The sequence below is a fragment of the Pan paniscus genome, chromosome 7 (assembly GCF_029289425.2).
Source record: "Pan paniscus chromosome 7, NHGRI_mPanPan1-v2.0_pri, whole genome shotgun sequence".
Classification (NCBI taxonomy): Eukaryota; Metazoa; Chordata; class Mammalia; order Primates; family Hominidae; genus Pan; species Pan paniscus.
Genome location: NC_073256.2, coordinates 96,559,429 through 96,578,151, shown reverse-complemented (window position 1 = coordinate 96,578,151; position 18,723 = coordinate 96,559,429). Strand labels below are relative to the sequence as shown.

General features: G+C 40.0%; 1 protein-coding gene across 4 annotated transcripts in view; it reads left to right on the top strand.

Annotated features, from left to right (window-relative positions):
* ZNF704 (zinc finger protein 704) overlaps window positions 1-18,723 on the top strand; it is a 244,795-nt gene that overhangs the window by 36,120 nt on the left and 189,952 nt on the right. For all 4 annotated transcript variants that reach the window (XM_057303035.2, XM_057303036.2, XM_057303037.2 and 1 more), the window contains exon 2: window positions 16,529-16,770. In XM_057303035.2, the coding sequence (XP_057159018.1) occupies window positions 16,529-16,770 (242 nt within the window). The remainder of the gene's footprint in view (window positions 1-16,528; window positions 16,771-18,723) is intronic.

Here is an 18,723-nt window from a genome sequence, read left to right as displayed (position 1 = left end):
ATTTGAGCCAGGGAGGATGGGGAGCTCAGAGTAGAGTCTAAGATGAGAGTGGGCTCTGGGGAGATGAGGGTTGGCTCTAGTAGGGGGTATGGAAAAGTTGGTGATCTTTAGAGCAACCCTTCTGTTGATGTATGATAGGTTTAGGTAGGGTTCAGGTGAGGAGAGTGTGGGACCCCTTGGCAGAAACTCCAGTGGGGAAAAGTCAAAGATAGATGTTCTGTTCTGTGTCCAGGGTCCCCGGCTCTGGCTGTGGCAGTGGCAGTCCAGGGGGCCCTGTGTGGCCATCATAGCTATTAGAATGGACAGACCATCAGTAGTCCAGCTATTCTTCAGTAGAACAGCTGCTTGGCCTCCTTCGAAAAGAAATAACTGGGTGGGGCTCAAATTCCATCTGCATAAAATAGTCACCATAAACTAAATGTGGAAGAAGTAAAGTTGGTGTTTATTATCATGATTGTTCTTGACTATAAATGTTAAAACTCATTGGGGGAGTAGGGGGCTGGATTTCCTGTGATCCATAGAAAGGGAGGAAGAAGTGTTTCGGGCATACCTGGGGACCAGGCAGCTCGATGGTCTGCCCCTAGCAATTCACCTTGGAGGATGGAATAGTCATTTCCCAGGATTTTGAAATTTATGTAACTTTAACCATGTCTTGCTTCTGAAAATTTGCCTTTTAATCTCTCTACAAGTCTATCCTGTATTAACCTCGTGGTATTTGCAGAAGGAAGTTTCAAAGTCCCATAATTTAAAAATAAAATAAACCCAATTTTCTCCATAAATTTTATTATAAAATAAGGCTTGTATTCCTGGAGGCAAAGTCCTCCATGCACTAAAGTTGAATACTTTGATAAGGAAAGAATTGAGATGGTGACCATTCTGTGCTTAGATTAAACCTATTTCTTCCCCCCAAATTACTATTTCCCCCAGTTTACTATTTCCTTCTCAGTAGCTTAGGAAAGTGCTTTTAGCCTGAGGGATTCTGTGATCCCACACTTTTGCAGCCCTAGGAACTTGGCATCTATCCTCCTTAGACTTTTATGAGTAGGTCCCACCATATAACATGCATCTGCACCTGAAACTCCATTTATGTAATAATGCTACAAGAGTGCCCATGCTGTTTCAGATGCTCTTCTAGCTCCTGGAGATACATCAGTATCCAAAGCAAAAAAAAAATGCCTGTTATTTTCATGGAGCGAATATTCTGGTGGAGCAGCTTGGACAATAAGCATAATAAATAATTATGCAGTTTGTAAGAAAATAATAAGTCCTGCAGAATGATAGAACTATAGTGCTGTAGAAAGATAATTCTGTTTAGTTTAGTTTTGTTTTTTTGAGATAGGTTCTCACTCTGTCGCCCAGGCTGGAGTGCAGTGGTGTGATCTTAGCTCATTACAGCCTCAACTTCCTAGGCTAAAGTAAGTCATCCTCCTACCTCAGCCTCCCGAGTAGCTGGGACTAAAGGCACGTACCACCATGCCTGTAGTCCCAGCTAATTTTTTAATTTTTTGTAGAGACGGGGGGTTGCCAGGTTTCCCAGGCTGGTCTTGACTCTTGAGCTCAAGTGATCCACCCGCCTCAGCCTCCCAAAGTGCTGGGATTACAGGCATGAGCTACCACACCTGGCTAGAATGATAATTCTGTAGCTGATATAGAATAGAATATGGGGAATGAGGAGGGAGAGGGGAACATTGCAATTTTAAATTGAGTGGTCAGGGTTGGCTTCACTGAGAAAGAGACATTTGAACAAATACTGAAAAGGGTGAGGAAGCAAGCAATGTGGGTATCTGAAGGAAGAACCCTGCAGGAAGATGAGGAAGCCAGTAAAAAGGCCTGGATGCAGGGGTATGCCTGGCATGTTCAAGGCCAGCAAGGCTGGGGGTAGCTGTGAGAGTGAAGAGAGGAAGTAGGAGAGGGAGCAAATCGGATAGAGGCGGACCAGATCCTATGCGACTTTGGAGGCAAGGACTTTGGCTTTTGTTCTGAATAAATGGGGAGCCATTGGAGGGTTCTCAGCCAAGGAGGGGCATGATCTGACCCTGATTTTTAAGGGATAAGTCTGGCTACCATTAGGAGGAACTGGGGTTCATGGGAGGCGTTGCAGGAGTGGAAACAGGGCTCCGGGGAGGGAGACTATTGTACAGATCCAGGTAAGAGACAGTGGTGGCTTAACCAGGATGGTAACTGGAGGCTGTAAGAAGTGATTGGATTTTAGATATATTCTGAAGATAAAATTCATAGGATTTCTACATGGATTGGGTGTGAATGGGTGAGTTGAACTTTGAATTATATAAAACAAATAAAATATCTAAGTAACTAATGTGATATTTGAAATTCTGTATCCTGAAGTTAAGTTCAATAAGATTAACCCACACTGATAATTGATTTTCCCTCTGTCCTGTGAAAGAGTCACTATGCCAAACGGAAAAAATTAAGCTGAAAGCTGAGTCATGCAAGAAACTGCTTTTCCTTTTGTTCCTTAGCATATAGCTACAGATAAAGATTAAATATCTCCACATGTAGCTACTCTATGTTCACCCTATCTTGTGTGAAGTGCTGATTTACTGAGCTCAAGATGAATATGTAACTGACTCGTCCCCTCCCTGCTCCTTCTCTCTTGCAGCATGTGGATTACCTACCCTCCTTCTCTCCCCTCCAGCCTACTTTCCCCCTTTGAATATTGAAGCTCTCAAGATCATCTTTGGAGAAAGGCACAGGTCACAGACTGTTCCTGTGGTGTCATGTTGTTTTCTTCAAGACAAGTTCTTAACCTTGGCAAGATAAACTTCTAAATTGATTGAGACGTGTCTCATGCATTTTGGTTTACAGTCCTTACCATATGGTTGGGAAAAATATACAAGTGAATTTAGCTGAGGTTAAATTTAGTATTGGACTTTACAGAAATGAATGTTTCTATCCAAGCCTTTTCAGAAAGGATTTAAAAAAAAATACCCAAGTTGTGTGTCTCCCTTGCATAATGTAAATAAAAGGCTTGAAACTTTAGCCAAGCAGTCTTCCACTACCAACTTTTCCAATAACTTTCCATCCTAAGTGTTGCTGACTAATCTTCCATGCAGCACGCCAAGTCATGCTTTGTTGAATATTAAATTGTCGACATATTAAAGTTAAAACTTGCTGTAGTACACTATTTACAATAGCAAATACTTGGAACCAACCCAAATGTCCATCAATGATAGGCTGGATAAAGAAAATGTGGCACATATACACCATGGAATACTATGCAGCCATAAAAAAGAATGAGTTCATGTCCTTTGCAGGGACATGGATGAAGCTGGAAACCATCATCCTCAGCAAACTAACACAGGAACAGAAAACCAAACACCACATGTTCTCACTCATGAGTGGGAGTTCAACAGTGAGAACACATGGACACAGGGAGGGGAACATCACACACCGGGGCCTGTCAGGGAAGGTGGTGGCAAGGGGAGGGAGAGCATTATGACAAATACCTAATACATGCAGGGCTTAAAACCTAGATGACAGGCGGATAGGTACAGCAAACCACCATGGCACATGTATATCTATGTAACGAACCTGCATGTTCTGCACATGTATCCCAGAACTTAAAGTAAAAAACAAAAACAAACAAACAAACAAAAACTTGCTGTCGTAAACCCAGCATTAACAACACTGATTCCTGAGATAGTGTAGTTGTGTGGTTTGGACATATGATGCCAAAACATAACACAGGGCTTCAACTCTGTCATGCTGAATTTTACTTCTTACTCCATCATTGAAGCTGCCCTCACAGGGTTAACAAGAATTTTGGACAGAAATACTGTAATTAAGCATTAATTTGGGTTTCCTTTGACTCACTTTTTTTGGTAACTGAAAGTCATGGAACACTAGATACTGACCATTTGCATCCCCACTGTACCTGTAGATAGGATTTCTCTTTTGTTGTAATTATTTTTTTGAGTCAGGGTCTTGCTCGGCCACCCCAGCTGGAGTGCAGTGGCACAATCACGGCTCACTGCAGCCTTGACTTCCTGGGCTCTAGTGATCCTCCCACCCCAGCCTCCCGACTAGCTGGGACCACAGGCATATACCACCGTGCCCAGCTAGTAGGATTTCTGACATTAGAATCATAAGGCTTTTGCTCAAGATAGATAGGACTTCTGACATTAGAATCATAGGCTTCCATTTAAGAACTGCTTAAACAGATCTTGAATTCCAGTAGAACAGCTGATGTCAACAATCTCCACACTTTGGCCCATTCCAAAACCCCTAAAAACCCTATTCCCAAACTCCTCTGGCAGACAGATTTGAGGTTTCCTCCCATCTCCTTGTTTGGCAGCCCTATGATTAAACCAGTGCAACCTGGTGTCTCGGCGTATTGATTTACCATGTACATAGGGCAACAGACCTGTTGTGGTTACATCACCACTACCACCAAACCAGTCTGATTTTCATCAGCCACTTCCTCTGTCTTGGTATAGAAAAATAATGTATGTACTTAAGGAAAAAGCAGTCAACAAACTTCATTGGTTTCAGAGGGCTAAGGGAATAATATAATCAATGGGCTAGTAATTGGAAGCAATTGTTTTTAAAGTAGTTCTATTATAGCCATTCATTAGGACTATAGATTTGCCGTCCAACATATTTTTCTGTGTACCTAGCATGAAATTTGAAGAATGTAATTTAAAATAAGGAGTAGAGTTCTGTTGACTGTTTTTGGGTGTCATTTTTTATCAGTTTATTCTAAGGTTCTGGTCTTTCTTTGAACATGATCCTTAGCAGTAATTTTTTTCTCTTTTTTTTGAGACGGAGTCTTGCTCTGTCGCCAGGCTGGAGTGCAGTGGCACAATCTTGGCTTACTGCAACCTCCACCTCCCAGGTTCAAGCGATTCTCCTGCCTCAGCCTCATGAGTAGCTGGGACTGCATGCGCACACCACCACGCCCAGCTAATTTGTTTTCGTATTTTTAGTAGAGACGGGGTTTCACCATGTTAGCCAGGATGGCCTTGACCTCTTGACCTCGTGATCCACCCGCCTTGACCTCCCAAAGTGCTGAGACTACAGGCATGAGCCACCGCGCCCGGCCAGCAGTAATATTTTAAATTAATTGAGAGAATCAAATGTTTTTATTATTAATATCAGTTTTGCTTATCTTTTTGTAACATATTTTAAATCTATTGGGTCTGATTTGCACTCCACACAGTGGTTGATGTATCATTGTCATCAGTCACCAAATTGTAATGTGTCTTATTATGTGTTATGAAAGCAAGTTCTTTAAATCCTGATGTGGAGGGGAATAATCTGAAATAGAAAAAATTTTATAAACTTTTTCAGGTGTGATTTTATGGTTTCCTGGTGAGTGGAAGGGCCTTAAAGAGTTGCTCAGCCAAGTGGTCCTCTTATTAGCCTCCTATTGTTTGCTAAGAGTGATTTTTGCTGTGGCCTAAATTTCATGCCTTTTTTTTTTCCTTTAGAATTTCTAAACTACTTTTTTACTATCCAGAAAGCCCCAGAAAGCAAATGGGTTGTTTTCAGATTATTCCTGGAAATGTTGTTAATCTCCGGAGCCAACTCCTCAAATCTGATTTGGTTGAGATGAGTAACTGAGGACAGTTTCCAAGAGTTGAGTGTTGACACATGCTTTTTAGCATTTCGTTACTGTAAATCTGTAAGAAAAGTGTGAGTATTAAGGTGGCCCAGAGTGTACTTGAGTGTAGGCAGGAGGAAGGATTGATCAAATAAGTGGGCTGAAGTCAGAGACATTCTCTTTTCTGATGCGCCGTTATGATCTTCCTGTGGAAACCAGATGTTTTTGTATCGAGAAGAAATGATGAGCTTCAGTCCCTGTCTTAGGAAGTTGCATCGAATTTACAAAGGATACCATTTAGAGAAATTCAGGACATAAATAGATACTGTTAACTTCTTGTTAAAAAAAAAATGGCAATTTCCCCAAGTATATCATATTTATATATACACTGTTTATCTTCTTCTAGGAAAACAAAAGCTGTTCATTGGAATGAAAATTCTGAGTTTTATTTGTCCGTTAACTCAGTAATTGGTGGTATTCTCATATAATTGAACATTGAAGCTTTGTTCCCTTGCAAGAAATTATATGGGATAATGTGTATGTCTGTGATACACTATATGAAGAGCTTCTGTGTTGGGTAGGGAGAAAGAATTTGATGGTAGCTATTGTAGTACAATATGACTACAAAGTGCTGATGAGCAATAGAAGTTATAGTGTTCGGAAAGCAAGTTCTTTAAATCAATCCTAATGTGGGGGAAATTAATCTGAACATCAGCATCAGCTCTTCCCTGCCACTTAGGTCTCTCTCCTACAGGAAGCTGTCAGTTTCTTACCTGTGTTGTGTTCTCTTCCTGGTCCTTACAAGGAATCCTATAGCTGTGAGAAGCCCTCCCTTCTTTGGTAGATCCCCATTTACCCCAAAAGGCGAGCATCTTCATTTGTTAGTGCTGTGCATACTGATTCTTCTTTCTCTTGCCCTTACCAGCTTTAATGCTGCTGTTGATTTCTGTCCTTCTAACCAGATGTTTTTGTTCTTTCTGGCTGTCTTCTATCATTGAACACTTTTCCTGCTTAGGACCTATAGCATAGAGTGATTTTTCAGATTGTCTCAAGTTTTCCATTAACAAGAATATCAGCTCATATTTATGAATCACATAATTGATACCAGCTTCAAAGAAGCAGCAAGCTAATTTAGCCTAGACCTTGCAGATCACCAGGAACAGTTTTGTCACCAGGGCATTGTACAAATTGGGAAAAAAAATAAAAGCACCCTATTTGGACAGATGAAGTATAAAAAGTTGCTCTCCAGGTGCATGGATCAGAAAAATGTCCCTCATCCAAAGTAAGGAAGCCTGGGGATGTGGCTTGAATGGGGACTGAATTTTAGCCTCATTTGACCAGTGTTTAGGGTTTAATACACAACTGCTTGCAGCAGCTTGGGTTGCCATGCCATCTCTGTTTTATTTTGTTTTCTTTGGTTTTGTTTTTAAGATCCGTAGACTTGGTGGCTATCTCTTTGCATCACAATTTCCAAATTTTTGTTTCTAGGGGTTCTTAGAAATACACCCTCTAGGCCGGGTGCAGTGGCTCACGCTTGTATTCCCAGAACTTTGGGAGGCTGAGGTGGGCAGATCACGAGGTCAGGAGTTCAAGACCAACCTGGCCAACACAGTGAAACCTTGTCTGTACTATAAATACAAAAAAGCTGGGTGTGGTGGCAGGTGCCTGTAATCCCAGCTACTTGGGAGGCTGAGGCAGGAGAATTGCTTGAACCTGGGAGGCAGAGGGTGCAGTGAGTTGAGATTGTGCCACTGCACTCCAGCCTGGTTGACAGAGCGAGACTCCATCTGAAAAAGAAAGAAAGAAAGAAAGAAAGAAACACACCCTCTATATCAATAGTTACTCTGGTTTCCCTCCTTCCTTAGTTACTCTGGTTTCCTTCCTTCCTTCCTTCCGTCCATCCTTCCATCCTTCCATCCTTCCTTCCTCAGCTCTATTGTGGTATAATTTAAATGCCACAACATTCCTCCCATTGTAAGATACAATTCAATAATTTTAAGTAAACTTACTACTCATACAGATATCACTACAGTCTAGTCCTAGGACATTTCCATCACCCCAAAAAGTTCTCTCATGCCCATTTGCAGTTAGTTCCTGCTCCCACCCCAGCCCCAGGAAATCACTGGTCTGCTTTCTATCTCTGTAGATTTGCCTTTTCTGGAAATCTCGTATGAATGGAATTATATTTTCCTTTTGCTTCTTTCTTCTGTTAAGCTAATGTAGGTTCCAGTCAGTGCTCATTTGCAATAGCTGGATGAGCCTTGTCACCTTCTACTGCTGCTGCCAGTCCTTGCTCATCCCTTCCTTTCCATTCTGCCTCAGTGTACAAACATACTCTTTTACCTCCTGTCTTAAAATTCTCTCTCGTCCATCATCCCCTCCAGCCACCACCCTATTTCTCTGGGCCATTTCCGAGCCCAGCTTCTTAAGACTTGACGTTATATATGCTTTCTACTCTCTCCTCTCCTGTGAGCTCTCATTTTTTGTTTTTTTTGTGTGTCTTAAATATAATAATTGATATGAATAAAGGGACATTAAAAAGAACATGTGATACATATATACATGCTTTAAAGCATAGTGATATAATGAGTATCTACATCTGCCATCTGCCCCTTCCGCTAGCATTACAAATGGTGGAACCCATGATTCATAGTGTCCAAAATATTTTACTTATCTTTACAGTTATTTTGGTCCTTTTTGGTCATTTTAATTCTACTTTTAAATAAGAAGTCTGGGCTAAATTTTCTTTAAAATCCGTTACATTGCAAAATTTCTCTGATTACTATTGAGAGATTAATTAGTAAAAAATTAATCAATTTTTTTACTTAGAAAGTATTATAGAAGATTTATAGCTTGCTTTGTTGTATATTACTATATTTTATTATGAAGCCTTGGCTAAGAGCATGCACGACATACAGTTATAACAGTATTTCTATAGGAAATGTATTCTATTTGCATTAATTTGCTTCAGGTTTTTTTTTTCCTAAATTTTTGAAGCTAAAAGCTAGACTTCCTGTAATGTTGTTTCCTTCCTTTAAACTTTGGATAGAATTCATTTAATCAATCCATTTGGCCCCAAGGGTGGCATGGATATCAATTTTTGTTTCAACTTAATACTGTGAAGACTTAAATATTTAATTAACGTAATACTTGACACTTAGAAGCAATTTATAATCATCAAAACTTGGCCTTTGTTTTCTTTTTTTATCCCTGTTGTTTAGAGTTTTCTTGTTGTAACATAGGTTAGGAATGGACTGGTGGAGAAGTGAAAAACTCTCCCCTCTCCCCCCACCTCCAGGCAGAGAGAGTTACGCAGTGCATTGACTAGTGATGGATGTTTAACCTACTTGTCCTTACATCTGTTGATTTTCTAAACACATTTTTATCATTTATTTCATTTGTGGAAGTCTGAAATATTTTATGTCTTTCTATTGCATATTGATGTCATTAAAACAGTGAACACTTAAAAACAGACACTAGATTTTCTTTTATCTTTATTTGATTTCATTAATACAGTCTAAGAAATATTGTGAGTTTTTAATGAGTTACAAGTAAACCAAAGTGGGTGACAATCTTCCTGTGGAGCTGGGTTTATGTCTGACAGGAAAACCATGGGAAGAGAATCTTCTTTTCTTCCTGGTAGGAGAGGCCAAGATGAGAATGGAGCTCTGTGTAGTGCTGTATGTGTCATAGGAAAGATCCATGCCAGCCAAGTGGATTCCAAGGCCCAAGTCATCCCTGGACTCTGGAAAGTCTCATGTTGGGGCAGATGCCGTGACTTCAGCATGCATGTATTTCAGTTTTCCTTTAGTCTGAGAATTTCTAGTCATTAATACCTTACTTTACCAGTCTCTGCTATTATCAAACACACATATTCTCCTTGTATTCTGAAAATGATTTATGCTTATGGCCTTAGATTCTATAAATCTAAATCTATTTGATTAAAGCCTTTGTGCTTTTTCTCCTACCGAAAATTAAAAAGAAACAAGCATGTATTCTATTTAAATGGGAGAGTGAAGATTTACTGACTTCACAGATGACCCCACTGGAGGAAATGGATTGTATCACAGGCCCATGAAATGTCTCATGATTGTGCATATTTTGAAATACACCCCACTGATTAGTGAGGCTCCAGATTACCAGATAGACTCATCTTTGTACAATAGGACTTTAACTGGTTTTCTCCAGTCCTCATTTACAGTACCAATTACCTTACAGAAACCTTTCTTTAGCTTCAGTCTCCTTTTTCAGTTTCACAAAGTCTGAAGTAACAAGATTCAGTTCATTAAGGTTTAATTTTATATTTGTCTCCCACCATAATCATCATTACATTTTGTTACAAGTGATAGGAAAAATTATTCTGACTTCTTTATCATAGGGCCTTAGAAGGGATTTTGTTAAAATCTTAACTGCTGAGTAGATTGTAAAAATTTTCTCCCATTCTGTAGGTTGCCTGTTCACTCTGATGGTAGTTTCTTTTGCTCTGCAGAAGCTCTTTAGTTTAATTAGATCCCATTTGTCAATTATGGCTTTTGTTGCCAAAATTTTCTTGCTTTTGGTGTTTTAGTCATGAAGTCCTTGCCCATGCCTATGTCCTGAATCGTATTGCCTAGGTTTTCTTCTAGGGTTTTTATGGTTTTAGGTCTAACATTTAAGTCTTTAATCCATCTTGAAATAATTTTTGTATTAGGTGTAAGGAAGGGATCCAGTTTCAGCTTTCTACATATGGCTAGCCAGTTTTCCCAGCACCATTTACTAAATAGGGAATCCTTTCCCCATTTCTTGCTTTTGTCAGTTTTGTCAAAGATCAGATGGTTGTAGATGTGTGGTATTATTTCTGAGGGCTCTGTTCTGTTCCATTGGTCTATATCTCTGTTTTGGTACCAGCACCATGCTGTTTTGGTTACTGTAGCCTTGTAGTATAGTTTGAAGTCAGGTAGCGTTATGCCTCCAGCCTTGTTCTTTTGGCTTAGGATTGACTTGGCAATGCGGGCTCTTTTTTGGTTCCATATGAACTTTAAAGTAGTTTTTTTCCAATTCTGTGAAGAAAGTCTTGGTAGCTTGATAGGGATGGCCTTGAATCTATAAATTACCTTGGGCAGTATGGCCATTTTCATGATATTGATTCTTCCTATCCATGAGCATGGAATGTTCTTCCATTTGTTTGTGTCCTCTTTTATTTTGTTGAGCAGTGGTTTGTAATTCTCCTTGAAGAGGTCCTTCACATCCCTTGTAAGTTGGATTCCTAGATATTTTATTCTCTTTGAAGTAGTTGTGAATGGGAATTCACTCATGATTTGGCTGTTTGTCTGTTATTGGTGTATAGGAATGCTTGTGATTTTTGCACATTGATTTTGTATCCTGAGACTTTCCTGAAGTTGCTTATCAGCTTAAGGAGATTTTGGGCTGAGATGATGGGGTTTTCTAAATGTACAATGATGTCATCTGCAAACAGGGACAGTTTGGCTTCCTGTTTTCCTAATTGAATGCCCTTTATTTCTTTCTTCTGCCTGATTGCCCTGGCCAGAACTTCCAACACTGTGTTGAATAGGAGTGGAGAGAGAGGGCATCCATCTCTTGTGCCAGTTTTCAAAGGGAATGCTTCCAGTTTTTGCCCACTCAGTATGATATTGGCTGTGGGTTTGTCATAAATAGCTCTTATTATTTTGAGATATGTCCCATCAATACCTAATTTATTGAGAGTTTTTAGCATGAAGGGTTGTTGAATTTTGTCAAAGGCCTTTTCTGCATCTATTGAGATAATCATGTGGTTTTTTTATTTGGTTCTGTTTATATGATGGATTACATTTATTGATTTGTGTATGTTGAACCAGGCTTGCATCCCAGGGATGAAGCCAACTTGATTGCGGTGGATAAGCTTTGTGATATGCTGCTGGATTCGGTTTGCCAGTATTTTACTGAGGATTTTTGCATCGATGTTCATCAGGGATATCGGTCTAAAATTCTCCTTTTTTGTTGTGTCTCTGCCAGGCTTTGGTATCAGGATGATGCTGGCCTCATAAAATGAGTTAGGGAGGATTCCCTCTTTTTCTATTGATTGGAATAGTTTCAGAAGGAATGGTACCAGCTCCTCTTTGTACCTCTGGTAGAATTCGGCTGTGAATCCGTCTGTTCCTGGACTTTTTTTGGTTTGTAGGCTATTATTGCCTCAATTTCAGAGCCTGTTATTGGTCTATTCAGGGATTCAACTTCTTCCTGGTTTAGTCTTGGGAGGGTATATGTGTCCAGTTATTTATCCATTTCTTCTAGATTTTCTAGTTTATTTGCGTAGAGGTGTTCATAGTATTCTCTGATGGTAGTTTGTATTTCTGTGGGATCGGTGGTGATATCTCCTTTACGATTTTTTATTGTGTCTATTTGATTCTTCTCTCTTTTCTTCTTTGTTAGTCTTGCTAGTGGTCTATCAATTTTGTTGATCTTTTCAAAAAACCAGCTCCTGGATTCATTGATTTTTTTGAAGGGTTTTTTGTGTCTCTATTTCTTTCAGTTCTGCTCTTAGTTATTTCTTGCCTTCTGCTAGCTTTTGGATGTGTTTGCTCTTGCTTCTCTAGTTCTTTTAATTGTGATGTTAGGGTGTCAGTTTTAGATCTTTCCTTCTTTCTCTTGTCAGCATTTAGTGCAATAAATTTCCCTCCAGACACTGCTTTAAATGTGTCCCAGAGGTTCTTGTATGTGGTGTCTTTGTTCTCATTGATTTCAAAGAACATCTTTATTTCTCCCTTCATTTTGTGATGTACCCAGTAGTCATTCAGGAGCAGGGTGTTCAGTTTCCATGTAGTTGAGTGGTTTTGAGTGAGTTTCTTAATCCTGAGTTCTAGTTTGATTGCACTGTGGTCTGAGAGACAGTTTGTTATAATTTCTGTTCTTTTACATTTGCTGAGGAGTGCTTTACTTCCAACTATGTGGTCAATTTCGGAATAAGTGCAGTGTGGTGCTGAGAAGAATGTATATTCTGTTGATTTGGGGTGGAGAGTTCTGTAGATGTCTATTAGGTCTGCTTGGTGCAGAGCTGAGTTCAATTCCTGAATATCCTTGTTAACTTTCTGTCTTGTTGATCTGTCTAACGTTGACAGTGGGGTGTTAAAGTCTCCCATTATTATTGTGTGGGAGTCTAAGTCTCTTTGTAAGTCTCTAAGGACTTGCTTTATGAATCTGGGTGCTCCTGTATTGGGTATATAAATATTTAGGATAGTTAGCTCTTCTTGTTGAATTGATCCCTTTACCATTATGTAATGGCCTTCTTTGTCTCTTTTGTTCTTTGTTGGTTTAAAGTCTGTTTTATCAGAGACTAGGATTGCAACCCCTGCTTTTTTTTTGTTTTCCATTTGCTTGGTAGATCTTCCTCCATCCCTTTATTTTGAGCCTATGTGTGTCTCTGCACGTGAGATGGGTCTCCTGAATACAGCACACTGATGAGTCTTGACTCTTTATCCAATTTGCCAGTCTGTGTCTTTTAATTGGGGCATTTAACCCATTTACATTAAAGGTTAATATTGTTATGTGTGAATTTGATCCTGTCATTATGATGTTAGCTGGTTATTTTGCTCATTAGTTGATGCGGTTTCTTCCTAGCCTCGATGGTCTTTACAATTTGGCATGTTTTTGCAGTGGCTGGTACCAGTTGTTCCTTTCCATGTTTAGTGCTTCCTTCAGGAGCTCTTTTAGGGCAGGCCTGGTGGTGACAAAATCTCTCAGCATTTGTTTGTTTGTAAAGGATTTTATTTCCCCTTCACTTATGAAGCTTAGTTTGGCTGAATATGAAATTCTGGGTTGAAAATTCTTTTCTTTAACAATGTTGAATATTGGCTCCCACTCTCTTCTGGCTTTTAGAGTTTCTTCCGAGAGATACACTGTTAGTCTGATGGGCTTCCCTTTGTGGGTAAGCCGACCTTTCTCTCTGGCTGCCCTTAACATTTTTTCCTTCATTTCAGCTTTGGTGAATCTGACAATTATGTGTCTTGGAGTTGCTCTTCTCAAGGAGTATCTTTGTGGCGTTCTCTGTATTTCCTGAATTTGAATGTTGGCCTGCCTTGCTAGGTTGGGGAAGTTCTGGATAATACCCTGCAGTGTGTTTTCCAACTTGGTTCCATTCTCCCCGTCACTTTCGGGTACACCAGTCAGACATAGTTTGGTCTTTTCACATAGTCCCATATTTCTTGGAGGCTTTGTTTGTTTCTTTTTACTCTTTTTTCTCTAAACTTCTCTTCTCACTTCATTTCATTCATTTGAGCTTCAATCACTGATACCCTTTTTTCCACTTGATCAAATCGGCTACTGAAGCTTGTGCATGCGTCACGTAGTTCTCGTGCCATGGTTTTCAGCTCCATCAGGTCATTTAAGGTCTTCTTTACACTGTTTATTCTAGTTAGCCGTTCGTCTAATCTTTTTTCAAGGTTTTTAGCTTCTTTGCGATGGGTTCGAACATCCTCCTTTAGCTCGGAGAAGTTTATTATTACCAATCATCTGAAGCCTTCTCTCAACTCGTTAAAGTCATTCTCCATCCAGCTTTGTTCTGCTGCTGGCGAGGAGGTGCATTTCTTTGGAGGAGAAGAGGTGCTCTGATTTTTAGAATTTTCAGCTTTTCTGCTCTGGTTTCTCCCCACCTTTGTGGTTTTTATCTACCTTTGGTCTTTGATGATGGTGACGTACAGATGGGGTTTTGGTGTGGATGTCCTTTCTGTTTGTTAGTTTTCCTTCTAACAGTCAGGACTCTCAGCTGCAGGTCTGTTGGAGTTTGCTGGAGGTCCACTTCAGACCCTGTTTGCCTGGGTATCACCAGCGGAGGCTGTAGAACAGCAAATATTACAGAATGGCAAATGTTGCTGCCTCATCCTTCCTCTGGAAGCTTCGTCTCAGAGGGGCACCCAGCTGTATGAGGTTTCAGTCACCCCCTACTGGGAGGTGCCTCCCAGTTAGGCTACTCGGTGGTCAGGGACCCACTTAAGGAGGCAGACTGTACGTTTGCAGATCTCACACTCCGTGCTGGGAGAACCACTACTCTCTTCAAAGCTGTCAGACAGGGACGTGTAAGTCTGCAGAAGTTGCTGCTGCCTTTTGTTCAGCTGTGCCCTACCCCCAGAGGTGGAGTCTACAGAGGCAGGCAGGCTTCCTTGAGCTGCAGTGGGCTCCACCAGGTTCGAGCTTCCCAGCCGTTGTGCTTACCTACTCAAGCCTCAGCAATGGCTGATGCCCCTCCCCCAGCCTTGCTGCCGCCTTGCAGTTTGATCTCAGACTGCTATCCTTGCAGTGAGCAAGACTTCGTGGGTGTGGGACCCTCCGAGCCAGGCGCGGGATATAGTCTCCTGGTGTGCTGTTTGCTAAGGCCATTGGAAAAGCGCAGCGTTAGGGTGAGAGTGTCCTGATTTTCCAGGTACCATCTGTAACGGCTTCCCTTGGCTAGGAAAGGGAATTCCCTGACCCTTTGCACTTCCCGGATGAGGCGATGCCCCACCCTGCTCTGTGGGCTGCACTCACTGTGTGACAAGCCCCATTGAGATGAACCTGGTACCTCAGTTGGTAATGCAGAAATCCCCTGTCTTCTGCATCACTCAGGCTGGGAGCTGTAGACTGGAGCTGTTCCTATTTGGCCATTTTGGAACTTCCTTCCTGACAAAGGGCTAATATCCAGAATCTACAAAGATCTTAAACAAATTTACAAGAAAACATCAAACAACCCCATCAAAAAGTAGGCAAAGGATATGAACAGACACTTCTCAAAAGAAGACATTTGTGCAGCCAACAGACACATGAAAAAATGCTCATCATCACTGGCCATCAGAGAAATGCAAATCGAAACCACAATGAGATACCATCTCACACCAGTTAGAATGGCAATCATTAAAAAGTCAGGAAACAATAGGTGCTGGAGAGGATGTGGAGAAATAGGAACACTTTTACACTGTTGGTAGGACTGTAAACTAGTTCAACCATTGTGGAAGTCAGTGTGGCGATTCCTCAGGGATCTAGAACTAGAAATACCATATGACCCAGCCATCCCATTCCTGGGTATATACCCAAAGGATTATAAATCATGCTGCTATAAAGACACATGCACACATATGTTTATTTTGGCATGATTCACAATAGCAAAGAGTTGGAACCAACCCAAATGTCCCATCAATGATAGACTGGATTAAGAAACTGTGGCACATATACACCATGGAATACTATGCAGCCATAAAAAGGATGAGTTCATCACATGTTCTCACTCATAGGTGCGAATTGAACAATGAGAACACTTGGACACAGGGTGGGGAACATCATACACCGGGGCCTGTCATGGGTTGGGGGGAGGGGGAAGGGATAGCATTAGGAGATATACCTAATGTAAATGATGAGTTAACAGGTGCAGCACACCAACATGGCACATGTATACATATGTAACAAACCTGCACGTTGTGCACATTTACCCTAGAACTTAAAGTATAATTAAAAAATTAAAATAAATTAATAAAAAAATCTTAACTGTTGGGGATGAAGGATAAGAAATAATTCTTCATGAACTACAGAGTGTGGTTAAGACCAGTATTATTAGCCAAAAAGAAAGTTTGATTTTATACATTAGCTCTCTTCTATTAAACATGATAATCAGACTGAAATATTGAAGAGTTTACTTGAATTTTCTTAGTTGTGGGGGATAAAACGATGTTTTACATTTTAAAAAATTAGAGGTATTACACTTTTCAAATCTTTGTTTTTGTATACCTGGGAGGCATTTTTTTGTGTGTTTGTGGTGTTTCTTATTTGCATTATTACAGATGCATTGATTGTATATTATTTTGTGAAGTTATTTTATTTCTATGTTGCATTTTTCCCATTAAAATTATACAATCTTTCAGATGAACAGGGAGGACAGTGTCTGTAATCTCTCCTCACCGCCATCTGCAGTAGTCGTACAAAGGTGATGTTTTATGTGAGTAAGAATTTCTGTGTTTCATTTCACAGGTGGGGAGCAATAAGCGGGAAATGACCTTCATATTTCAGTCAGAGGACTTAAAACGTGACTGTGGTAAAAAAATGTCTCATCAACACGTGTTTTCCTTGGCCATGGAGGAAGATGTGAAAACAGCAGACACCAAAAAAGCCAGCCGGATCCTTGACCATGAAAAAGAAAACACTCGCTCCATCTGTCTCCTTGAGCAAAAAAGAAAAGTTGTTTCCTCCAACATTGATGTTCCTCCAGCAAGGTAAGGGAACATTAAATCTCACATGTGTCTGCCCCAGGAAGTTGGTGGAGAGCATGCATAATCTCTGCCAGTGTACAGACTGTCTTCAGTATATAGACATATGAAAGGTTTTCTGCCAAGAAATTTTTTCTATTGCTTGTGTGAAATAGAGCAGGTGGCCTTACTCTTCATAACTGACTTTGAGGCTGCTGTAGTTGGAACTATTGTAGCTCTAGAAAAGAAATGTTTTATTCAATTTTAATAAATGAATAATAAAGAGCAAAGGAATAAATGCAAAAAAATAGGATGAAACATCATATAGAGGACTGAGCATACATTAAGTAGGACTGTAGCCACTTCAAAGCAAGTGTACACAGATCTTTGGTCAGAGGTTGGTAAACTATGGCTGCAGGCCAAATTCAGCCCCTGATCTGTTTTTCTGTGGCCTGTAACATAAGAATGGTTTTACTTTTTTTTTTTTTCCCAAATAGAGATAGGGTCTGGTTCTGTCGCTCAAGCTGGAGTGCAGTGACGCAAAGGTAGCTCACTGTGGCCTTGAACTTCTGGGCACAAGCAGTCCTCTGCCTCAGGCTCTAGAGTAGCTGGCTGGGACTACAGGCATATGCAGCCATGCCCAGCTAATTATTTTTATTTTTTGTAGAGATGGTGTCTCACTGTGTTACCCAGGCAGGTCTCAAACTCCTGAGCTCAAGTGATTCTCCCACCTTCAGCCTCCCAAAGTCCTGAGATTACAGGCATGAGTTACTGTGCCTGGCCTGCCTTTTTAACGGCTTAAAAGAAATGAAGAATAGGCGACACAGAGCACAGGTGGTCTGTAAAGTCTAAAATATGTAAAAGAAAAAAAAAGAAAAAAGTTGGTGATGCCTGGTTTATATTTTGATAATCTTTGTATGATAGATCTACTTTAAAACTCAACCAAGAGGGTTTATCTGAAATATCAAAAAGCCTTTGTCTTTCTAAAAACAAGTAAAAAAAAAGGCCTTTGTCACATTATAATTTTATTTAAACCACACCCAATAGCACTGAACCAAAGGACAATATTCTGGCAGAATGACAGTGGCAGTGGTGGCGCATACATATTAGACCTTTTACTTTCTTGCATATCATTTGTCTCACCTAGAAAACAAGCTCCACGTCAGCAGGGATTTTAGATTACTCTGTTCATGCTTTATCCCTAGCCTTGAAACAGTGCTTAATTATGTTCTGGGGACTCATGAATATTTGTCAGATGAAAAAAAGAAAGAAAATGCTGTAGCATGAGAGATTGCTTATTTGTAATATGGGTGCCACATTTTGTTGCCAAAAATCATTTATAATGGAACTTAGAGCTTATAGCAATTGTTTGAGAAGTCCTGCATTTGTCCAAGTGGTTTCTAACAGTTAACCAGGAAAACAGTACCTTTGGAAGAGGAATAAATGTGCCTTTCCTGCCTGTTCACGTTTTGTAATTAACGTTTCATTTCTTTCTATATTAAATCAAAAGTATCTTCTCTAGAAAATTATTATTTTCTCCCATTGCCAGATTTGTCAGACTTTCTAAAATTATAGGCCTCTTAGTTTTCTTTAACCTTTAATTGAAAATTTTCACATATTCATTACTTCTGTTTAACTACTTGGAATTATTTGCTTTTCTAATGTTTTTCGTATAAATACATGTTAAGTTATTTAGGATTATTTCCTTCTACTGTGGCATGGTTGTGAAACATTTTATCATACCCTGACCCTCATAGGCATCTCAATTTGTATTTGTTGTTTGGTTGTCTCATAGGAAACTGACATGTTAACAATTTGAAATGTGAAGAACTGTGCTTTTTTTTTTTTCCTAAGTCTGTAGGGCAAAAGTTAGACTTCTAGTGTCAGTTTAATACCAACTTGCAATTCTATAGGACTTATTCTACATAAAATTTCCATTAGACCATTGTATATGTTAAAAGACCTGAAATTAATCATTTT